The sequence below is a fragment of the Platalea leucorodia genome (genome assembly GCF_965183815.1).
Source record: "Platalea leucorodia genome assembly, chromosome: 3".
In the NCBI taxonomy this organism is placed as follows: domain Eukaryota; kingdom Metazoa; phylum Chordata; class Aves; order Pelecaniformes; family Threskiornithidae; genus Platalea; species Platalea leucorodia.
The window spans coordinates 103,894,856-103,921,212 of record NC_138825.1 but is presented as its reverse complement, the minus strand read 5'-3'; the positions used below and the strand labels follow the sequence as shown (position 1 = coordinate 103,921,212).

At 34.2% G+C, this 26,357-nt stretch overlaps 1 protein-coding gene across 1 annotated transcript in view; it reads right to left on the bottom strand.

The window, feature by feature from the left end:
* Positions 1 to 26,357, bottom strand: part of CSMD1 (CUB and Sushi multiple domains 1) — a gene marked incomplete at both ends in the record, with an annotated part of 1,257,610 nt that overhangs the window by 139,993 nt on the left and 1,091,260 nt on the right. Inside the window, 4 exons of the mRNA XM_082305706.1 lie at positions 1,603 to 1,791; positions 16,361 to 16,570; positions 20,732 to 20,848; positions 23,076 to 23,145. Of these exons, the coding sequence (XP_082161832.1) occupies positions 1,603 to 1,791; positions 16,361 to 16,570; positions 20,732 to 20,848; positions 23,076 to 23,145 (586 nt within the window). The remainder of the gene's footprint in view (positions 1 to 1,602; positions 1,792 to 16,360; positions 16,571 to 20,731; positions 20,849 to 23,075; positions 23,146 to 26,357) is intronic.

Genomic DNA, 26,357 nt, shown 5'->3' with positions numbered 1-26,357 from the left:
ATGTACTACTTCCTAACCAAACTGCTGAAGTTGGGGGCATGGCCTTTCTCATTCCCGATGCCAAATGTTCGGTCCAGACATTGTCTTTTCCCTTTGGCCAGTAGGGCATGTTTATGTCTTACTCCTGGAGCCTGTCAGATTTCTATAACACCTATGCAACAATGTGATAAAGTACAGTTTAAATAAAAATGAAAAAAGAGTTAATAATTCTTAGTTTAATAATTCCAATAATAATAATAATAATAATAACAATGCAAAGAATTGGGCGTTTGTAATTGTTTTATGCTTCAACAAGTCTCAAATAGACAAAGATTTGTATCTGTGAAAGCCTTCATCCAGAAAACTAACTTTAAACTTTATTTCTTCCTTGTAAACCCTTTGCATTCCAAGAAATATTCAATAGTTTCAATCTCCTCTATATATTTAATTTCCTAGATTTCTGAGCAATTTATGATAATTTGCATCAGCTATTACAGAACTAGAACTTAAATTTTATGGATTCTTGTAACATGGAATTTAAATGACAACATAAGGACATAATACAAGCGTCCTTTCCCACATACATGTACAAAACAGAAATAATATGAAAATAATTTGAAATTATTATTCACAGTACTAAAATCCTCATTTGGGAAGCAAGGAATTGCAGTGCTGAAGCAAACCTTTAGTCCATCTAGTGTAGTTTTTGCTTCTGACAATATTCAGCCCTCCATGTCTAATAAGAACACACAGAATAATCCAAAGTAGAAAACACTATGTTAACCTGTGCCACCAGAAAATTTCTTTCTAGCCTCTAGCAGTCTGTCCTGAAGTAGAATGACTGACCCTTCTTTCACAGCTTTTTCATGGCTTATACCTGTAACTCAGATTTTTCCTGAATTCCTCGCAGCCTTTTCTGGTTTGACTAACCTAAAAGGTATTGGGTGGTTTGTGTAGAGAAGCATCTGTCCCATTTTTCAAGATCAGTGTCAAATATACTGAACATACATTCTGCAGTGAAAACCTGTAGCACCATTAGCCTCTTGTTATGATGGAAATCATTTATTTCAATCTATTTTATATCTTCTTAGCTGGTTGATTATCTATGACACCACTTCAGTTTTACACAATGACTACCTAGTTTTGTCATAACATCCTATACAAGACTTTGTCAAAGCCTCTAAAGGTCTAAAGGAATGTCCAAAATTTTGTTTTTGCACTTGTATTTTTTAGATGAATGTCCGAGTAAAACCTTTACAATGGAAAATTTTATATGTTACATTGTACACTGCCCTCCTTGCCACCAAATCAGAAAAAAGAAGGAAAAAGAAATCACATGGAGCTTAAGATAATTTCTGGCAGTATCATGAGTTATGATACTCATAATGAATACAACTGACAGATATTAACAGGAACAATAAATCACTGCTGAGGAACATGATTCATAAAATATTTATGATTTATAAAAGCACATACTATTCTGACTTTAGCTGCTTACATTACAGGTTAGGATAATGGTGCAGTTCTTCAGCAAAAGCTGCATTACATACACACACACAAACAAGTAAACAAAAATCAGAAAGTATTGTGAGTTCTGAAGTAAAGATACTACCAGAAAGTTACCTTCGCATCTGGGGAAATGATAGTTCCAATTCCTGTTGATTCCGTGTTGGCATGTGAGAACAGGCTGACCCCTCAAAACATATCCAGGATAGCATTCAAATGATACTGACTGACCCACACTGTAATCTGAGTTGACTATGTATCCATTCAAAAAAGGAGGAGGATCAGGGCAGTTCTGTAACTCATAAGCTGCAAGAGAACAGAAGTACTTTTTATTGCTTAGTCAGCTCTCAACACAGGAATAAAACATTGATATAATTTCTGTAATACATTCCATAATAGGTAAACACTGGAATGCCAAACTCCAGTAATAGAGTGATTAACATATAACAAGAAATAAATCATCCATTTGGACCATCCAGATCTTGATAAAAGAATGAAAAAACCAGCTCTAGAGACAAAGCATAGGAAAGATCAAAATCTGGAATAGAATGAGTTGCCACCTACATCAGGAATTTAGAGAGGAAAGTCAAACATTGGGTGCAGGGCATGAAGATGGAATATTTTGTTTTAGTAGTTCATGTTGAAGCTTCAGATTAGGATATTATATAAATTATGTCTTTATTTTTAAATAAATTTCTAGGCTCAGACCTAGTGCCTAAGTTCTGAGAAGTAATAGTTTTCTAACAGGATAACATTTTTTTAACCAAGAAACATGGAATTAATTTATTTAATAAATAGGATGGATATACTTAGTGAGCATGTCACTAAGCGACATAAATTCATAAGTATGACAAACATTTTCATAAACTTTATTTATATTCAGTTTTAATTTGTGAAGTCTGATGTAAAAAAAAAATCTTTCTCTGAATGCAGCAACATTGAATCCAAAAGCTGCACACAGTAATACTAATAATTTAATTGTCCAAATTTAATAGGTGGCTCATGATTAAAAATTATCACAGAATTTTTCTAATACCTTTTTTCTATCCTGATATATGATTCTATGATTCTATGATTCTATGATACTACGACAAGAAACAATGCAATTCATTCCAAGAAAGAAATAGTAAAATTATTTAGGAAAAGAAATTTGTCCATGGTGCCTGAAATTAAACTATATTTATTAAAAATGCATATCTATTGAATGACTGTGTTCACAGTGCAATTTCCGAAATTAGAAAATACTTTTTTTTATTAATATGCAAATATACTTATACAATTGATGGTGACATAAGAACTTGAGACAACTTTTTTCTGATAACATTCATATGCGTTCATAACATTCTGTGTGTCATCTATGAAGAATGAATGCAACCACAGCACAACAAAAAATGGAGTTTCGCAGTGCTATGAGCACTACGTAGCAAAACAAACATTTCAAATTGAGGATAAGCATATATATTACATATATGGTGGCTTATATTTATTTGACTGGCAATATTCCAGTTTGTTCATTACCTGCATCAATAAAATTGTACAGTGACTTCAACAATAAATCAGCACACAACTAATCACAGCAATTTTTTAAAGGTGTTTTCACATTTAAACACTATAGTAAGTATTCTAATAAGGTGTAACAAAGCCATTCATTCATTAAAATTTTATGAAATACAAGATTTTCACAATCCATTGGAATTTTAATATATATTAAACTATGCAAAAACAATCACCTAACCAAAAACATGAAAAAAATTAATGGAAGACTATAAAGTTACAGAACATCAGAAAGATCTAGAAAAATGACAGAAGTCTACCAAGGAAAAAGTTCCTTCTAGATATATCTCCATATAAAAAATGTCATTAATGATTCATCATATTTAATGTCGGGTTTTATGTTTTCAAAGACGTCAAAATATTATTAAATTAAACATATTTAATTCATACCAAATAGTGTGATGAAAATTCAGAGGGTTCTTTCATTAATAATGTTTACTAAGATATAAAGATAATTTAAAACTACGTGTTTCCATATTGAAGATATATTTCCTTAGAATATTTAAATGATAAATAGTTCCACAGGAAGCAAAAAAGAGACAATTTTATAAAAATGTTATGTAGAATAATTCACTAACAACTTCACATAGATAAGATAGCAAGAACTGCTGTTTAAGAAATAAATACTGAGAAAATGAATGCCCTGCTTTCTCTGAGCATTCCATTTACAGTTATGAAATACTTCTGTCAGCAGATAAGAAAATTCAAATAAGAGCAGTAATACCAGTGTGCTTTATATTAACACGTGCTGTTAAGTTCAAGCTCTAAAAATACAGTAAGAGAGATGAAGAACATATTCTTGAACAAAGTATTTTGTTATTTTTTCAAAGCTAATCATTACAATATGGACACGTTCATCCTAGAAGTATATACTTATTATCAATTAGATTATTTAAACAAGCCATTTCAGCAAGATTAAGCTAAACATATGACTTAAGTGTGCTTAAATGATTACTTAAAGTGAAGTTTGTACTTAATTGCTTCACTGAAGTACAGCTACTGTTGTGAGTTTTTTAGTCATTACTGATTAGAGTCACACTATGAAATTAGTAGAAGATTTATTTTGAGAAAGCTGCCTTCTTTTCCCTGATTCATTCAGTGAATCCAGAATCCAGTGTTTGTAACATTACAAAGCTGGAAGAGATGTAAAGGTACCAGAAATATTCCAAAATCCTCTAATAAATCAGACTCACCTTCCCCCTATAACAAAAAAGTAAATGAAAATGAAAACGTAACAATAAGAATTAATTGCTACGGGAAAGGACTTACAAAAAGCTTTATTCTACCTTAATTATGGTTCATTGAAATTTTGTGCTAAATCTACTAATGGCTCATTAATTTTTAATGCTATTATTACTCCTGCTATAATTATTCGTATAGTACTACTACAGATAATGTCATTATTATCAACATCTTTATACAAAATAGAGTACTAGAAAGATTATTTAAGAGTACAGGAAGTATTAAGACTAATATATTAAATTATATAAAAAGCTACTTAGCAAATTGTATTAAAAATACAATAGAAGATTATTCTGGAAGGTCAGAGGTTCTCACAGATTTATTTATTTGACAAGGTGCAGCACTACACTGTCCAATAGTTACAACGACAGTGTTTTGGAACAATGACAATAAGTATTGGAACTTATAAACTTCGATTGTACAACCTTTTGAGGAGATGAATACTCATGAAAAATATCCTTCCTTGTTGGTTAATTTGTTGCAATACAGTATTATTAGGTTACATTTTGAACACACCTAATATGGTCTCCAAATTTTAATTTAGTCTTAAAAATTCATTTTAGAAAAAACCTTATATCACTTACCTACATGAGAAAAAAACACAGGAACAGCTCAGGTGAAAGAGGAAATCCTGAAAGAACATCAACATCTCTCCATCCCTCTAATTTGTACAACATACATTAAAGTCCCTTGGATCGTTCATGGAAAAAACAAAGCCTACCTTTTATAATTCTAATTAGTGTTTATTCAGATGCATATGCTTTTCTCCTATTGTAAGTAAGGTAAACAAAACACATTCAGAAACTTTTGGGGTTTGTTTTGGTATTTGTTTTAGTAAGAATAAGAACCTCTGCCTAAAGCAGATTACCGCAAATTCGAAGATCAGATAGTCAGAGGTTAAAGCACTTGCATATGAGCAGAGCACAGATTTAAAACAAACAAACAAACAAACAAACAAACAAACAAACCCAAAACTAAAGGCGTAAAATGTGAAGATACTCTCTGCATGTGACTTCTGGTATAAATCCTAGGGATGACTCATAAATTATTGGAGTAACTATAAGTCAGGTGATCCATGTGGCTATGATATCATGATTTATAGGCCACTCAGGGAATATGTTTTATAGTTTTAATATAAATATGAATTATATTAGCCTCTGTTCTTTTGATCTATGCAACAACTATACCTGATTTAACAGAGCAATTCATTATTCAGTCATCACTATCAAATATTACCCACAAATCCTGATGTCACACCTCACAAAAGAAAGCTGCTTTTATGAGTGTCATGCCCAAAGACTAGCTCGGTGTTGAGCTTTAAAAAATTATATACCATTTCACAGCAGAAAAAACTCTAGTGAGAGCCTGAAATGAAGCCCAATGTAAAGGAAATCTCAGAAAAAGATTTAATTCCAATTCTGGCAGCAGTCAAATACTTGAATTTTAAAATGATCTCGTATTGACATTTGGCATTTCTGTGTGCAATATATTTTCCACTGGTAAGAAGAGAGTGTAAATCACAAAAGAAATATAATTGATCTTCTGCTATCTTGTTTTTATGATGTAAATGTATTTTCCTTCTCACATTAAGACTAGGGTGACTTATTGCCTTTTCAAGTGCCACATATATCTATAACACTTCAACATGGAAATAATTACTTTGCAGAAAAATTGTATTAGCAGAGTTGAGCACGCAAACACTCAAATGTTAGGAAAGCTCACAATTAAGGCTACTTAAAACTTTCATTTAGTCTTATTGTACATTCCTCCAGTATCATGCTGTGTATAACTACAGACTCAAGAACAAAATTCATTTCTCAGACTAGACTAGACTAGACTAGATTAGCATGGGTTAGGTTGGCTTGGAAAGGACATGGGCATGGACATATTTCACTAGATCTTGTTGCTCAAACTGCTGTCCAACCTGACTTTGAACACTTCCAGGGATGGAGCATCCACAACTTCTGTGGGCAACCTGTTCCACTGCCTCACCACCCTCATCTTAAAATATTTCTTCCTTATGTCCAATCTAAATCTACCTTCTTTTGGTTTAAAACTGTCTTGTCACTAAAGGACTTGGTAAAAAGCCTCTTTCCATCTTTCTTACAAGCCTCCTTTAAGTACTGAAAGGCCACAATAAGGTCTCCCTGGAGCCTTCTCTTCTCCAAGTTGAACAACCCCAACATTCTCGCCTTTCTTCATAGGAGAGGTTTTCCATCCCTCTGATCATTTTTGCAGCCGTCCTCTGGACCCTCTCCAACAGGTCCATGTCTTTCTTGTGGTGGGAGTGCCAGAGCTGGATGCAGTACTCCAAGCAGTGTGTTACGAAAGAGAAGTAGAGGGGGAAATTCACCTCTCTCAACCTGCTGACGACATTTCTTTTTATGGAAGCCCAGGATACAATTTGCTGCAGCCCAGGATAGGACTAGCAGTCTGGACTCTCACTTAGGCACCAAAGAACATAATTTTTCCAGATGAAATGACTCAGGAATAAAGTGGCTTAATTTTGTCACATAAGTTACAAAATCATTTGTTATGAGCCCCCCAAAAGATCTTTATTTCCATTAGTATTGCCCCCTTAGGGCATCATCTGAAACCATTTTAGAAATATAGTAGTTTTTCAACAATCCCTTTTTACTTCCAGGATTCCTATGACTTAGAAGCTCCATCATAATTGTCTTTTAGCTAGATAAACATAATCAGATTTAACATGATCAGATCCTGTTGTGTATGTATATTAGTGTGCTTGTGGAAGAATGGGAGGGCAATTAGAACTTTTTTCTGTGTTTTCTGGAGCAAGTTGCTCTCGAACTACAGCAGAGTAAGATTCTTACCTGATATTCAGCGTTATGCTACATGGAAATTCAGAACAGGCTAAAAATGCTCTTCGACTTCCAGTAATAGGAACTATGATTCCCCCAGTAAAAATAACACAAGTAAAACATTTTATCTGCTTCCCTTAAAGAAGCCCTAGTCCTAAAGGGAAAGCTACGTGGAAAAAAGATGTTCCAGAAATACAAAAAGGCTGAAGTAACAGTCATAATGTAGCCAAGGATTAAAAACTACAAATGTCTTAACAATCGTTAGACTAACCGTATTCTTCTGTATACTAAATACTGTTATGAATCTCTCAGAGGCTATAAAAGTTATTCATTTCTTCTGACCTAGCATATATCTTGAGTCATTCCAGCTATATGCAGAGTATCCTGAGCCTGTAATTAGCTAACTTGGCTTGCCCATAAAACTTCTGTAACAGTTCTTCTTCCCCGCAGACCTAGTGTGCATAGGCTGTTTACATCTCAGGTACTGAAATTCAACAGATGTGAGGCTCTCAGAAACTCAAGACTGTGAGTCAAATGCAATTTAGAAGTGTTCTTCTAAGTACTTCTGGTTGCTTCCTGTCTTTGCTGCTTTTCATAGGTGGCAAAACGACAGCCATGATAACAGAGACACCCTTTCTCAATGCTACTGGTTTTTGAATTAAAGAGTACAATATTTATTTCAACAACAGAAAAAGTGTAATTAAACCTAAATGTTGCTCTTTTAAAAATCAGGAACTTTTAAAGTCCTCTCATTATCTTAGAAATTAATAAAAATAATATCTAATAAAATTTATTTTAACTGCTTCAGATAGTTCAACAGGTAATCAGTATGAACTTCCTTCTTGCTAAAGTGAAACAAAAGGTTTCAAAACACACACAAATTCAGTAACTCAGTCTTGGACATAATGGAATACCCACCATTCCTTAGGTAGTGCAACTGCAAAGCTGAAGTGATAACAAAACACAAAAACATCAGAGCATAAAACAAGAAGGAGCTGATCGGCAATGGTACTCAGAGCTGTAACTTCCCTAGGGTTCTGCTAAGGAGACAAAGCTTTTTACTGCATTCAGAAATACAGAGTACCTAAGTGATTCAGGATATATATTCAAATCCTGTGCTGTGAGAATTTACAGGCTAGTGCTTAAGAAGCAGCACTAGCTCCTTGCAAGCATGGGAAGCAAATATTTTACTGTTTTCAGTGTGCATACAATTTTCTTCCTCCCCAAAATAATGTGCTCAGAGAACAATCCCAAGCTATATTAAGTTTCAATCTCATAAGTATTTTTCTGTCTTCAGGAAGTCAGTAGAAAAATTGAGAAATAACATTATTAATTCTATCATTCACTATATAATTTTCATATTCTTTGCTTTCCCCTGAGATGAGGGGTTATTAAAAAGCCTTGTCCTTCATAAAATGCTAAGATCTATAGAAAACTTCATTTTTTATGGCATGGAAGTTTGCTTGAATAAGCATACCGATTAACAATCTCCCTTTATTTTTAGATTTGTATCTTTATAAAAAGGCATCTACCTTGCAAAAAATATCTGCTACCTTAATGCCACTAGTTGTTGTATTCTAGTTAGTAGAAATGGCACTTTTTTTACTCCTGAAAAAGCAGTCCTTGAATTGAACCAAGCTTAGTACCATTCAGTAAAAGGACAAATTTAATCTTAAATCCATTTCAATGTAAACTTAAGCACATTTTAAAAAATCAGACTAGGATTATGCTACGCAGTCTTGTGGGTGCTTCCTAATATGCAACACATTCATTAAGACATTAGAATGGGTTTGGTGAATGTGACTACAACTATGGGATCCTTTTGCCTACTCATTTTTTAAGGGTATATCAAATTAATTTCATTATGAGAAAAGCAATGTTTTTTTATTTATAGAACTTTTTTCCCCCAATTATAGTGTATTACGACATCCTAAAATGGGATCAATTAGAAGCAGTCTGAAAAAAACATCTATTAAATGTATAAAGATGTCAGGTCCTCAGATCCATCTGCTTTGCTTTACAAATTCATTTCTATAGAAATGGTAGAAGTGGACAAAAGAAAAAGTACTGACAAAATTTATTTTTTTAAATATTCAGTATATATTTTTTCTCTCTAATTCTTTGCAGAATTTAGTTTGTGTGTGCTACATGTGCTTGCACTGGTATACACCCTCCAATTTTACATACAACCTTTACTTAGTCCTGACAAATATATTTTCCCTTTTATTTAAGATGCCTATTTTAGATGCCCTGAGAGATTAAACACTTTTGAAATATGCTTCTTGGAAATCATGTAAATTATTACTGATAGGCTTCAAAAGACTATTTTTTTGGGTATAGCAACTGTTAGGTTTACCTGGTCAGGAGGATGGATGAATTCAGTACATTGCTTTGTCAGCAGCTGAACAAACAAAACTTGCATTTTTTTATATGTATATTACTATGTATCTACATAATATCTATACAGTTTCTGTTTACCTACATCTGGGCACTACATTCTTATAAGCAGATACCACAATGATTAAGCCTTTTCTGGATTACCTTACCTTATTTGCAGCATCTCCAAGTCCTTGAAACACAGTAAGTTTTCTGTCAAGAGTAAAATGCCATAGGGTTTGTGCCATTTATGCACTTGACATTGCAAGATCTCAGAGATCTGAGATATGTCTGGACCTGCCTTGGCCTGAGCTGGTTTTATCTCACATTAACAATTGCTAATAGCCAAGTGCCTATTACCTAACATATTTTAGGTTATGCTCTGCAAATACCATGTATGCTAAAGGCCTGGCAAGCCCTGGCAGTCACTGCTTGACAAACAATAGTCCTTTATAGTAACTGAAGCTGGGGAAAGCAACTTTCCAAGTCTTGCTGGGAACCAGTAAGAAAGAAGCAGTCTGTGGTAAGAAAAACATGCACAAAAATAATCCAAGTGGAAGTCAAGACTGAAGAGTAAGAAAGCCCTGTCATGAACATCATATGTTTCCCAGCAAAGAGCTTGGGATGTTTATGACTGCCTCTCCAGTTCTACATGAAAAAGACAGAAGCTGTCAATGTTAGGGTCCATAAGAGCACTGGGAGGGTGAACATAATACAAAAGAAACGGGGTAGATAGGTGGAAATTTTTGCATAACAATTTCAACTGCATTGCTTATGATTTTATTCTATATTAACTGACTAGAACAACTTAACTGTGTAAGCATTAATTGGACTAAAAATAAATTATTAGATTTCTATATATGATATGCTTTCTTTTGCTCATAAGAAGATTTTGAATGTGACACCCACGCCAGCCTCTCATATTTATCTCTCTCCCATGTCTATATCCCATGAATAGCAGTTAGGCAAGACACAGTGTATATTAAAATAAGTTGTGACAAGGAATATTCCAGCTGTGTAGCCAGCAAGCCAAACTGAATTGATATCTATGGAGTAATGTTGCATCTTTCCTCTCAGTAAGGGCACTATTTCAGGACTCTTTCATCCACTTTACTAATATTGTTTTTCAAACATTTCTAAGAACTGTGAAATTTGACTGAAATTGGCCAATGGTTTCAAAATTGCATAACAGAAGTACATCGAGAAGCATGACAGTCAGACATCACAACAGTGTAAGTCTCGTCATCCAAGCAAATCAAGCTAAGATTTATTTGATGTTTGAATTACTGAAAGGAAAACAAAACTTCTAACAGGGAAGAGAAGGAAAAAGAAACATTTTGAAGTTGTGAAGAATTATTTTTTAAGTCCAGTTTTAGCATTTGCAGACTGACTCAGAGGAAGAGAGAGAAATCCAGAAGTATAATATCAAAAGAAGCAGGAAAATCCAAAGACGGTCTGGAAGAAAAGTTAACTAAATATCGAGGGCAACAGGTGTGGGACTGGAAAAGAGAAGTCAGCTATCAAAAGCAACTTATACTTTATATGAAGAAAAATAAAGCAGCCATTAAAATTGCTCAATTGTAAACCACTGGCATTTTCTGTCACAGCATGTCAGAGGAATGGTGAATACATTGAAATATAATACTTCCAGAAGTTCTTCTCAGATTATGAATATCTTGAATTGAGAGTACTGTTTCCTACATGTTCTAAATGGTGCTGAGCAAGTTACTTGTGCTTAATAATATGAAGCTATGAAATATGGTAATGGTGGAAAGAATTACCAAAGAAGTGTTAGCAATAGAAATGGCTAGTGCAATCTGGGATCTCAGAGGCAACAGAGAGAATCTGTGCTATCTGAAGAAAAATAAACACATTCATGATATTTTATTTTTAAAGGACAAAAGTCCAAAATCTGTTTGTATAATGCAGAAAAGGAGGTAGATGGAAGAGGGAACATAAGTCAATTAGAAGCTTAGTAGAGTGAGTTTAGCTGGTAGATCCTAATCACTTAAAAATCGAAGATGTCAATGTTAGCAACTTTCCACATTAGGAAAAAAAATCAATAAATAGTAAGGACCTTGTACAATAATAATTCAATTTTTTTCCCAGCATCTTTTTCCTTGAGTGGATTATGTTGTGTTTTTTTAAAGTTTTAAAACCCTATATTTTTTAATATATGTACTAAAATGCTGTGCTTCCTCAAAACAGTATTTAGGAATGAGTCACTCCAGAGTCTCTTTATAAGGAGTATTACATAAATGTGAACTGCGTGAGTTGCCTTTACTGGAGAAATTGTTTTGCTTCTCACTCATGGGAAAAATAAAATTGGATAAATGTATACGCATTTTGTAATTCAAATACACCTATAACTACACATTTTGAGAAACAAGGTAATAAATACTAGTTGCACTTTTTATTTGAAATTAGAATGACTCAAATACCAGCTAACTTAACTGTATCTCTTTCTTGGTTCTGAATTTTCTATCTACAATTATAACTATTGGACTAATTGTTAAAGTAAGAAAATTCTGATCAAATTATTACTATTTCTGAGAACTTAATAATTTTTTTTATTCTTTATATAGATATTTGCAAAATACTACAAGTTTCTGAATTTCTATGAATACTTCTTTCTGAACATTTTCTTTTATTCTGAGAATACTACTACACAATCTTCATCACTTAAAAAATATTTTATTATAAGACCCCTCCAATAAAAATTTTTGATATTTCATAATGTCAAAATTGTTCTAGTTTTAGGTGCATTGCTTTTCTTCTATTTAAATCATAAGATAAAATTTTACACTGTCAATGAGTTAGTCATGATAACACTTTTGTTGTCAGCTGACAAGTTGCAATTGCAAAAAGCAGAAAGCAAGCAACTTATCTAAAAAGCAAGTGATTTTAACAAGAGACAGAGTAAACCAAAAACCATGAGTTTCTTTTGTATGGTGTCCTCTCCATCATATTCCCATTTACTTCTGGCCAGACAAAATAATCCTACTGGACACAGTGGGGAAGGGAAGAATAGAAGAAAAGAGGAATTGTGAGCATAATTCATCAACCTTTACAAAATAGGGAATAAAGTTCATGCATTAATATAATGGATTTCTGAATTCTGAAAGCTACCATCTTAATGGCAAACCCAGACTGGATATAGATTATAAAAGATTCTTCCAGCATTTTACCATGGACGAATAAAGGAATGGTGCCTGTAACAGGCAAAAAGATAAAAAGTGAAGTTGTGGTTTGACTGAAATTATTGACACAACTGTTAGCTTCAATAAGCCCAAGATTGCATCTGATTTTTAGACCATGGGTTATGGCAATCAGCTTAACTTCTGAACATACATGTAATCTTCTTAGCTACACTTGAATATCATGGGAATGATTCCCTGGGCTCCGTTTCCTGTTGCTGGGCATACTAAACTGCTCTAATGGGAAGCAAACAATATTGGCTAAATGAATAAAATAAATTAAAAGATAGACAAATTATAGAAACACATTTTCCTGCAGTTGTAGGTCTATGAACTGTAGCACAGATTACAGAGTGTTTCTGTCTGCAGTGTTAAGCAGATATTGCTTAAATATATGGAATAAATTAAAGGTAAATAAATTTGCCTGAGACAGGCTAAGTATAGAAAACCATAATATCATAGAATCATAGAATAGTTTGGGATGGAAGGGACCTTTAAAGGTCATCTAGTCCAACCCCCCTGCAATGAGAAGGGACATCTACAACCAGATCAGGTTGCTCAGAGCCCTGTCCAACCTGACCTTGAATGTTTCCAGGGATGGGGCATCTACCACCTCTCTGGGCAACCTCTTCCAGTGTCTCACAACCCTCATTGTAAAAAATTTCTTCCTTGTATCTAGTCTCAATCATCTACTCTCTTTTAGTTTAAAACCATTACCCCTTGTCCTGTCGCAACAGGCCCTGCTAAAAAGTCTGTCCTCATCTTTCTTATAAGCCCCCTTTAAGTATTGAAAGGCTGCAATAAAGTCTCCCTGGAGCCTTCTCTTCTCCAGGCTGAACAACCCCAACTATCTGAGGGTGTTCCATCCCTCTGATCATTTTTGTGGCCCTCCTCTGGACTCGCTCCAACAGGTCCACATCTTTCCTGTGCTGAGGACCCCAGAGCTGGACACAGTACTGCAGGTGGGGTCTCACCAGAGCAGAGGAGAGGGGCAGAATCACCCCCCTCGACCTGCTGGCCATGCTTCTTTTGATGCAGCCCAGGATATGGTTGGCTTTCTGGGCTGCAAGTGCACATTGTTGATATAGACAGACAGAGATATAGATCTCTATCCTCAGTTTTATTAAAACTTTGTGACTAGATCTGAAGAACCTCTTGCTATTTGAAAGGAAAAATTTAATTGACAACCACAGGTAATTTGCATCACATCTGATGTCACAGTAGTCTTGCAGTACCCCTTGTGTCACTGGGTTTAGGTACTGGGCTCTAAGTGAAAAGAGACCCAAGCACCAACCAATGATCAGAGGAGTTTGAAGTAGATCTATGTTTACCGCATTATGTCACGAACCAATGAAAATAGATACAATCTTTTTTTTCTTCCAAATCTATGCCATCTTTTACTTTGATCTGGACTACCATTTCCTTAAACATCAACATCACTCTCCTTGCCAAAACCATAGAATACCATGTACAATAAATATATTTTGATCCAGATACAGAAGAAGAGATAGAGATACAAAAAGATAAGCATGATGATGATTAAAAAGCTAACTGAACCTGTCTCCTTGTACCCCTGCTGAAACTGTCATAGATCATTAAAATACAAATGTATGCTGTCCTTTAAAAGGAAAAAAAACCTTGCTGAGCCAGCTGGAAGGTTGCCTCTGGAAGAACGTATTATACAGTCTACAAACAACTTAAGATTTAACTATTAATTTCATGACAGAAAATTAACTATTAATTTTATGACAATAAAATTTCATTAACTCATTTGTCAGGAGTTAATGACATGTAGTTGAGCCTATAAAGACTCAATACCATTAAGGAAGGACTTGTTATAGTAAGGAAAAATACACTAATTAGAACCAGAGCAGAGTACTGGAGAATATACAGAAAACACACCAGATGACATTGTATTTTATTTATTTGGTAGTTCTGCAATTTGCCACTTTTTTGTCTTTCCAGAAAATTCTAAAAAGAGTCATCTGTCCAATCACAATTACCCTTGACTGCTCAGAATAAAAAACACACTAGGTGGGTGTGATGTTGCGAGAGTATTCCCTACTTCTAAGATTATTTGACAGAATAAAACTACACAGGCAGTAGAGAGATATGACCTCTTCATGGGCATGCTTTACCAGCATTAGCCTAATTCAGGTGCTCAGAATCATCTGCTGGAAGATTTTTCCTCTCTAGCCATTGACTCCATAGATATGATCTAGCTATAACTATAGAGATCTGTGGATGCAAATAAATACTGTACTGGGCCTGGCTACGTTAATTTTCTTCATAGCAGCTCATATGGTGCTGTATTTTAGATTTGTGACCAAAACAATACTGATAGCACACTAATGTTCTGGCTTTTGCTGAACAGTGCTTGCACAGCATCAAGGCCATCTCTGTTTCTCACTCTGCCCACCAGTGAATATATTGGGATTGTGCACCATGCTGGGAGGGGACACAACCAAGCAGATGACCTGAACTAACCAAAGAGATATTCCATACCATATAAAACAATGCTCATCAATAAAAGGGAAAAGAGGGGGTTTAGAGACATCAGCCATCTTTTGCTTCGGAACTGGCTGGGCATCGGTCTGCCTGTGGGAGGTGGTGAGTGACTGCCTTTGCATCACTTGTTTTGTTTTGTTTTCTTTCTCCCTTCTTCCCCTTATTGTTCACATATTAAACAATGTTTTTTATCTTGGCTCCCAAGTTTTGTTGCTTTTACTACTCCTTTCCTATTCCCCCCATCCCACTGTGGGGTGGGAGGGAAGTGAGTGAGCAGCTGTGTTGTGCTTAAATGCCCACCAGGGTTAACCCACAACAGATACATGTTTATACAGACATATAGGCTTATATACATACATATATATATATATATATATGAAAACCTAACCAAGTTATCTAAATTAAGAGCCTAGAATAAGGTAGCATGAATCTCTCTCACTGCAGTTAGATGAGAATTCAACCAGCCGTTCCATTTTGTTAAAATGTTCAGATCCTGTAATGGGGCTCAACAGTTCTCAGTGAGACTATTTTAACATTTTAGAAATATGTATGAATTAATGATGTTTTATTGCTACTAATGGGGAAAAAAAAACCAAACAATGAAGATGAAGAAAAAAATCCAACAGTAGAAGACCACAAAAAGTTCACATGTTCAAATACTGAATATACATGTTCCAATACTTGAAAATACAGATACAGAATGGGTGTTATCCGGTGTGTTTTCATTTCCTGTTAATTTTCACATAAGTCTAGACTGCAAAAATATAACGTAAGAATTATAAAAATTTGCATCTAAATATTTAAAATAACTCATACTATATTTTGAAATCCTCATTCATTACATTAAATATAAAAAGATTATATAAATTGGGAAACAAGACAGTGAATATTAGCAGTACTATCCAGTAACAGTACACCTTAATGGGTATCAGCTATGTGACCTTTGGCAAATGATATCACCTTGGCTTCAGGTTTTTACATCAGTAAAATAAAGATTCCAATTCAACAAAACTTCAGTTGTAAAAAAGTTCAACCTATGGATTAAAAAATCCACAGATTTAAAAATGCTATATAGTATATATAGTATATGCTTAATATATTTTAAATTTTTTTTTAATAAAATTTTTATTTTTTTTCTTTTTAACCATAAAGTTCATTGTGGTAGTTCCTACTTACCTTGGTATGTCAGCTTAAATCCTTGCCTGTTTTCTGAGTGATCACTGTAAAAATGGACAAGTGTTTCATGAGTTGTACTTAGCAAGGGTGATGGGAGTTCCATTCCACTAAACTGGCCGATCATAGAGCTGGTGTGGTAAGGCCCATTCTGAATTTCAAGAAAATCATGATTTGCTTCAGTAGAGAAATTCAGAAACTGAATGTGTGCACCTGCAGCATTGAGAAAGAAAAATTAAAAACAGAGTTTTTATAATTCATGTTGCTTAATGCTACAGCATGCAAATACAAAAAAAAAAGGTGTCATAACAATTGTTATAGGCACAATATTTATATTTTAGTCATCATTCAAAGTGGGATGCTTAAATTAAGGAAATAGCCGCTAAGTATTGCAAGATTTGGAGCTTCTAATTTTTTGGTTCCCAATAAATATCATAACGACACATAAAGTGACCAGTGAAACAAAGTCACAAAGTCAACAACCAGATATTTGTCAGGTTCCTAAACCAGACAACAGAAGCACTCAAGGGAGGGGCATGTCACAAATCCTGCTGTGTCACCGCATGGCCAGGACTCTGCCGAAAGAGCATTACTGTAGCTCGTCCAGGCCTCTCATAGGGGCTCAGGATCAGCTCAGCACCCAGGAAGGTTACTAACAGAGTGACCTTTCAGAGGCAGAAGTTTACCAACCTGGTTCCAACCAGCTACTCTACCTTGTTTTTCATGACACAAGTCACCTATATATGCCTCCTTTTCCCTCCAGCTTGGGCCAATGTGCCTTTACAGCCATTCTACTCTGTATGGAGCACTATAAGATGCACTGAACTCCAGACTGGTGACAGGTGCTTACTCAGCATCATTTACTACAAACCCTCTCCAGAAGTCAGGTGGCTGAACCAGGCCTTTCTCACAAAATGAAAGGGAGAGACATAACTCCCAAAATGCTGAACAGTCGGAAGTATAAGCATAATCGCATGGGAAGAGCTGCTTTTAAGTTGGAATTCAGGCTTCTCAAATTATGTGTATGTATAATATTGAAAGAGGGATGGGGGGGTGAGTCCTTGGTTTTAAAGCCAAGTAGTACCACGTAACTTGCAACTGCACTGTTTGGGCCTAACCTTGCTCTGGTAGACTATGAAGAACTAGCTGGAATTGAATAAAACAGAACTGCTGAATGAGCCAACAAAGCAATGTGAAATATTCAATACCTTAACTTTCTGCCTGACATTCTCAAATAGCAGTAGAGACATATTTTTCATTCCAGGAGAGTACTTTACAGATTAATCACCAGGGTAAGTCATTCATTCAGTCTTGCTCTATAGCTCCTTTCTTTACCTCTGTGGTTTGATATCTAATCATTTGTATAAAATGGACTTTTTTTTGCTACAGGAGAAACTAAATAAACTACCAAATATACTGATTGTTATAGAGCATTCATAAGAATATGGGTTATTTACCTCTAGTACCTTCTCTGACCCACCTTCTCAGAGTGTCAGATACAAAAACATGTATTTCAGCTGCCGAATAAGAAAACTTATTCTGATGCTATCAATAGAGAGACACATACAGAACATATCAAAGTCTCAATATCAGCCATCTCTTGTATGGTGTCTGATACGGTTAGCCTGACTTGAGTGAAGTCACTGACTTTATAATGCTTTCAGGATTTCACATGAGGTAGGACACCAAGCAGCTCAGAAACATCTTGACTTCAGTATCAGTATTTAGTGATTCCCACCAGAGACTGGATGTCAGCAGCTTGTAATTCTAAGGAACTGAGCAGCCACTTAATATTATACTTAAGTTGCTAAAGTGACAAGCAGATAATCCAATTTCACATATGTATATAGACTCAAAATCAGTGTTTAGATATTTAAATAAAAGTAGCCTGCTGTTCTGAAATAGTCTCTGATGAGCAACAGAGTACCTTTAAAATTGAATCATTCTTATTTAATTACTGAGAAGGAATTTATATCACTATTTGTAAATATTCAGTATAGAAAAGCTTTATATTTTAAAACTAAAAAGTAGATTTACCAGTAACTTTTAAAAATTTAAGCTGCCTAAAATGGCCACATTTTAAACACAAACATAAACATTTTTTTTTTCTAAAGGTTTTTCAGAGATGTTAATTTCAATTAGAGGACATACTCTATGTGTCACTCAAGCCTTAACTCTTATTTTATACAAGTTGCAATTATCAATTTCATATGTCAGAGAAAAAGTTTTCTACACTAAATTGTTTCTTACATAAAATTATACATAACAAAACTGATAGCTACAGAAAATAAATCATTATCTGGTTAAACTATAATTATACTACTTCCTGCTCCAATCTCAACAGGATTTCCTCTCTCACTTGAACAGACTCTAAATAATGAGAATTCCAAGCTGAGCTAATCTTTTTTATGAATGTTAATCAATTAACAGCTACCTGAAATCATTGCAAAATCACTGCAACTCACTTGAAAAGATGAACTTTCCATCTGTTCAAAATGTTTGGATTTTAGTAGGATCTTCTTTTACATGATCAGTATATTTTCATGTAATGAAGAGAGCACCATACTTTGAGACACATTTAGCTCCCACAATTTTATTGCTGGACTTTGTTTAAGCACACCTGTGTGCTTGCACTAAGTCAGTAATATCATCGGCTTCATTCAGTTACAAAATTTGAATAAATGGATAAGAGATGAAGTCACTGTGAGGTTAATTCTTTCAGTGGAATTTGAATCAATCATTGCATGTTCATGAGCATCCTCTGGATCAGTTTTTGTGCACGGTGCTAAACTCTAACTCAATCAGTACCACATTAAAATCCTTCCAAAAAAAAAAACAAACCCTGGAGCATTATTCAAATTTGGAAATGTTTTCTATGCTTCAGTGATTTCATATATCTATTTTGATACAAGAGAATGAATGTAGACAAACAGCTCTTAGGTAGACAAGTTTATACTTGTAACTAAAATAGTATCCAAGATTTTGCAGTGGAAGTTCTCTGTGAAACATCACATCAATCACAATGTTTAAACCTGGTATAAAGACATTATCTGTGGATTTTCTGACAGAGACTTTGGGAAAAAGATCCCTGTAGCAACTTTATGGTAAAAAATGTCCTCTTCCAGTATTTTTGAAAGCAATCATAGATCAATGGTATTAACACCTTGTACCTGTTAAATCCCTTGCCAAACAAAATCATAATCTTTTGTATTTATAGGATTACCACTGCTGGAGACTTTCTGAGAAGTGAGAAGGATAATAATAGGATACAAGACACTCTTGCATAATTAGTCCATGAAACATTGTCTACATGGAAAAGCTTAAAGAAAAAGAGCAACTGTGAGAAATATGAAGAACTGTTTTTAAAAGGCAGTATTGTAGTAGCCTAATTAGGATGACATCACTCCAGAACAGCTGCTTATTATTTGTATTTTCTACAAATATAGCTTTAGAATGCCAAAATTAGCCAAGGATGTCCTGTCTATGGTCATCCTATGGCTATAAGGATATCTAAGGCTACTAATGCTATCCATAACTATAATGAATCAGTTTTACCAGGTATGCAGTGATAAAGGGCACTATTCTAAACAATATCGCAGTATTTCTACAAATTAATTTAGTATAATACACTCTATGTAGGTAGTACACCTTACTACAAAAATCCCTTTTATGAATGCAATGGAAAACACAGAAAATAAAAATCAATTTTCTTATTTGAGCACTAGCACTGAATTCACAGTATGGGCCATAATGTTTCACAGCAAGAAAATTATTTGTCTTTTACTTCTGATAATGATAGAAGATTGTGTTTTATACACGCACTTATAGATCCCTTATTGCCCATTATTACCTTCTCTATCTAATTATTATTTATTTGTGAAGATATTTTCTGTATGACTATAGTTTTAATGCAAACCTAGAAAGTTTCTAAGTTGGTAACTGTTACCTGGTATTTGGAATATAGTTTTAGAATGTTTTTAACCAAAGTCATAGTGCTAGAAATGAGGTTTTGTCCATTTTCACAGAACGTAAGAAACACTGTTAAAAAGTCACTTGGGTGACAATGAAGACCACTAATTAATTTAGAATTTACATTATCTATTTAATCTGATATATCTTCGTGCAGCAGATTTCAGTTGCTCTGAAATCAGTCTCCAAGACAGGCTGAGTTTTACAAATAACATGTTCCTTTGACAAAGATTTATTTTTAAACTGCCAACCATTTTCAAATCAAAAGATAGCACATAATTATGTAAAGGATTCATAATACATTCACTGGATAAAATCTATTTCATACTGGAAATTAGAATATTCTTATATATATTTAAATCTGATTATTACAAATAATTGCCCTTGCAATGTAAGTTTACTTACCGTATCCAACAGGCAATAAAATTTTCCATGTACAGTCTAAGTTACTAGGGTAATTTCCAGGAAAACCTGGGCTCAGGATCACACCACCCATGTTTGTCAGTGTTCCACCACATTTAGCTATTAAAAATAAAAAGAAAGTCACTGTCTCTTTTAATAATATTATTTCTTAATATTTGTCATATGATTAATTCAAAAATGGATTTTCCATTTTATCCCCATGACTCCCAAGCAGTGAAATTTTTCACAGCCAAAACATTCCTCATGAAGGAGAAAAAAAAAAAAATTCGAGTTAGAGCAAAATGCTTATGTAATGCAACATGTTCAATGTGATTTTACTGCAAATGTGTAGTTGCACATATAGACTGGGTAACCCATTGTCTCAGCTTGGCAATTACAGTTAAAAACATCTGGTGCTATGTTGAGACAGGCTTCACAACTAGAGGAACAAATTTGGAATTCCACTGAATTACGACACTGATCCACGATGCAGCTGCAAATCTGCTAGTTAATATAGCTAAAACCACACTTGAGTTTAAAAACAAACAAACAAAAAAAACCCATTACAGTTCTATCTTTAATTGAGAAAGAGGATAGACTGGCTACATAACAGAATTATTCTTTGCTTACTATCTGTATGCTATACTTTAGCAAATTCATGTGGAGATTGAAAAGCCATTTGCATCATTTAGGATGACATAAAGCTAAACTACAAATACGTGAAGCAACTTGTAAAGAAGTGTCTGAGTTTACACCTTCGCTAGGACAATAATATGACGGAAGAGTAACTTCAAGAAATTAAATTAAAATTTTGTAATTTATATTTATTATTTGAGGAATCATTACTTTAAAGCCTATGAGTCGTCATACCAGGTGTTACAGTGATGTATGATCTGGTAACACAATTGTGATACTGTGCGTTGTGATAATTGTACTGAAAAAATAAAAATAAAAATAATCTACTGGTTAGATGACACAAGATATGGAATCAACATAGGAAAAACTCCACTAAAAAGCTGAGAAATCAGTCTCAAATGTCTCAAATATCTCTACCTCCCTGCAATGTTAAATACATTTTTTAGTGAAAAGAACAGATTTTGGTTTGCATTTCTAGAAATTCTAAGGGTTGGAGGCGGGGGAGGGAGGGTCATCTTTTAAAGGTTTGTTTGTTTTCTCGGGGGTATTTTAGCTTCCAGGACAGAAAAATTTAATGAACTAAAGGAAAAAAAAATCAATGAGCACATTGTTTGCAAATAGGAAATATATTTACTATACAAGGTGAAACACAAGATTAGCACAAATAAACCCGCACCCAAACCCCAAAATACATCTTCCTGAATAAATTTTCCATTTCTAAAATTGATTTGAAGGAACTTCACTGCTTTCGTATTAATCAGAAGTGACTGCTTCTGTAGAAGTTGAAATACAAAACAATATATAGGCCCAACTTGACAAGGAATCTTTAAAACCATTTCACATTAATGTTGCTCGATATCATCCCCATCTTTTAAATTCCTCTTAGATGTGAAGCTAAAAGGAACAGCCTTTGCTGACGGAATATTAAAGTTAAAAGAATTCACTGAAGAATGTATTTCAAAGCTGAAATGACAGGAAGTTATGATTGAGCTGTGCTCTCTCCCCTCCATTCCTGCTTTTTCTTGAAATAAGCATGCCAAAAGACACCAGAATCTTGACTCTCTTAAATTTTGTTTAATCAAGAGACAATACAATAGAACAAGATTGTTATCTACACAGGAAAAACTCAGATTTGTTGGGTAAGGTCTTAGTGTGCTTAAAAGGAAATTATTTTCAGCTTTGCTTTTTAACTCAGCATCGTTTAACAGCTTTCTCAGATTAAAATAGCCAGCCTCTTCTGAATCCCTAAAACTCTTTTTCATTCCACCACCCCTGAAGGCTTGGCTTCAGAGCTGTTCTCCACTGCAGACAGACCACCTGCTTCTTTGAGAAGTCTCCTCTGCTCCCTCCATGACCTGCCTTGTTCTTGAGAAGGTTCTCCAAGCATGCTGCAAAATGAATGTGTTAAATTCCTCTCCCTTCTGAAGAAGATTCAGCCTGATTCAAAGAAGAGTATTCAGGACAAGCTAAACAACGGTAAACATCTGGTTTTCCTCCTTTGCCCACTCTCACAATATTTTTTAAATAGCATACACACTGTATATAAAGAAAAATTTTATTGTAATTTTTTCCATATTTCATAGATACAAATGGAAACTCAAAAAAGTTTTGAATGAAACAGAATTAAGTGAAGGAACAATAGGTATGACAAAGCCAGGAATTTCTTCTGACTGATGTTCAGAACACACTGAAAACAAGTAAGAATCCATACCAATGCAGAGAGGAGATGGATAGTTCCAGCGTCGAACTGTTCCTGGCATACAAGAAATATGAGAACGCCCCTGTTTGGAAAGGGCAAAATATTAGATTACAGATACTCATTATGGGACTTTCCACAAAGGCAGAGCTACAGAGGGCCTCCTGGATCATCTTATCTGTGTCTTTTCTTATATCAACCAACTGCATTATAATTACTTTTATGAATTTGTTAAACTCTATTTTCAAATACTTTGTTTTATGTTCTTATTTTTCTACTGGATAAATGTTCTAAAACACTCTTCCTTTGATAATTTGAAAACCTCTTCACATGTTTGACTAAATATAAGGGTGGTTACAAGACAGAAGCAGCTGACTACGTGCACTCATATGGTCAAATTGGTTCACTCCCTATTTCAATTCCAGGGTTGTCATCCACAGTTTAGGTATGGACAGTGTACTAGTTCATTTTCAGGCTGCAATCTGGAGTGAATCAACCATTGCTCTGAGTGAGTAGTACAGACCCAGACTGGAATTTGTTCCACATCTGCTTGCTACAGATGGTATGGATGTGGACCATGCCAAGACAGTCATCCACAATTACCAGCAGGCCTTGAACTCTCACATGACCTCACAACATGACCCAATGCATACATGCAACATCTTGGCAGACACCTATGAAAGTACAAGTGCCCCTTTATTTAGCTGTCATGTTTAATTTACTCTGCTTATTTTTAAGAAACATCACAAGAACCAAGCAGAATCATGTGGTAGCTGGAAGTGACCCGCAAAGCCTAGTCCCACATACTTCAGAGTGGCTGCCCAGGACCAACTGCAAAATGCTCCCAGCTTTGCTTGCACTGGTAACAGTTCAAGCTGAAAACTTAACAGTAGCGCAAATGAAAGTCTTTTTTTGTCAGTTCTGTCCTCTGAGGAACTCAGGTTATGCATTCAGTGTTGGAATGTGAAAGCAGAATAAACTGGAAGGAGTGAAAGGGTTTGATATAAAAATTGAGATACGTGATTAAGAGCAAGGTTTAGTTCCTGGTTTAATCATTTGAATATATAAACTTGGGCAAGTCACTTAACATCTCTTGTGTATTTTTATTAAGTGTATTAAAAGTCTAATATTTAGTAAGGTAGCACATTTTATCACTATTATATGAAGACTTTAACTATCATTTTTCCATAGCAATCAAATTTTCATAAAAATAAGAAAAAGAGAGAATAAGTAAACCACAGTAAAGGAAAACCCATTTGATGAAATTACTATGACTGCATCATTTGGTGTGTTTACAAAAAAGAAACTACACACACTACTTTGAATAAAGTTCATATAGAATTGTATGGAACTGTATAGAATAAAACTTTATAGAATCAATCATTTACTTAAGTATATTTAGACAATCAGCTTCTGAAAGACAAACTGAAGCATTTAAAAAAAATGGAAAAAAAAAGAAAAAAAACAGTTTTCATTAAAATTATGAAAAATTAAATTAGTCTTTTTCTTATAAAAATACTACAAATTGATAACAATTGAATAAAATACCTTGTTTTTAAAAGCTACCTTTTAATTTTAAAGGAAAAATGTGCATGCACTTATTGTGTCATCTTAGTTACTTGCAAAATGGATGAGGTTTTGAATAATTTACTTAATGCAATATTCCCTGTTTTATTTTATTTTCTCTTCCTAGTTTTCTATGATTGCATGTCTCTGATGTGAGTCGGAGGGAAGCCATAATTTAACTACCACAGTCAGGAAAAAAAGTAAAATGGCCTATAAAAGTTCTTTTGAAAAATAAAATGAAATGATTCCTCTGGCTTCAAGCCTCTTCCCAACAAGAGCACACTCTGATTTTAGTCTTTTAAAGTCCCCTCCTGGGGGGAGACACTTAATCCTACAGCTAGCAATTACCTTTCTTACGCATCTCCAGGTAGTAGGTTGAGCTCTATGACTTTTCTGGTAAGTCTCAATTATAAACTAATCCACACCTGATTGTTATTGCTAGCTGTGAATATGTTCTCTAAAGACTGAAGGTAAATTCACAGCTAGAGTGAAAAAAAAAAAAAAAAAACCACCACCAGATCTGCAGTTATGTTGATCTATACTTGTTGAATAGCAAATATACCATGCCTCATAGAACCTTGTTTTCATTATTACTTCTTTTTAATTTAGAGCCATTTTTACTTGTCCTGTCTGAGGAGCATACTATACATACATGTTTATGCACTTTCTTACAGCAGAATCCATACAGCATAGAAATCCTCATTAATATTTTGAAAATATTCAAACTCTTTTCTATTGAATTTAGATATTCAGTCTTTCGTTTAACACTTTAGACAAGATAATTAAACTTGTTTTTATATAAGTCAGATTCCACAGTTAGGATTAAATGTATATATGTATGGAAATAGAGGTAAGAAGTACAGTTAAGGAACAATATGCTATGAAATTTTAAGAAAGTATTTCATTATAGAATCCCTGTAAATATAAAAACAAAAGTGCAGTTAGTCATATTCAAGGACTACAGAAAAGACCTGCATACAGACAAAGGACGTTGTGTGGTTTTGTGATAGTGAGATACACGGTGTATTAAAGTTTAGCATTAACACAGATCAGTTTCTTATGTGCAGCTCTCTTCCTCACATATACAATTGTTTTATACTAATATGATATTTATCAACTCACATTTCTGATTTTTTTCTACATAAAAATAGATTCAAAACATCAATTCAGGGCTAACAATGTGTATCTTCAAAAGGTTTCCTATACTCATTCCAACTACTTCTGAAGTATTCATAGTCTACTGTTATCACTTCAACTCAATATTTCAGCAGTACTATTTTAAGTATGGACAGAAAGTTCAATGATGCTGTATCTTGAGGGTTTATCTATTTCTAATCCATGTAATAAAAATGGAATCATCACCTTTTTTCATATGCAAAATTCAGACATGATGCAATATGATGGGCAATACAAGTAGGAGTCACCCCACTAAACCTAAGGCGTTTAAAGTTATATACTCATGTTAACCTTTTGATATCCTAATCAGTGAAGAAAGATGGTACTTTCAGAGTAAGGTACCTGTCCTAACACAAAATCTTAGTACGAATCAGCACTTGGAGTTGTGTGGCTGTTTATCTCTAGTGTCACAATGAAAACCTAAACTGCTGATTCAGATTAGATAGCTGACATTTAGATGGAATAAATTGGATTAAATGCTATTCCATCTCCAGAGGAAACAGTTAGTATAGGGTAAATTTTTCACTTTTTTCTATCAGATCACTGCCATAGGCT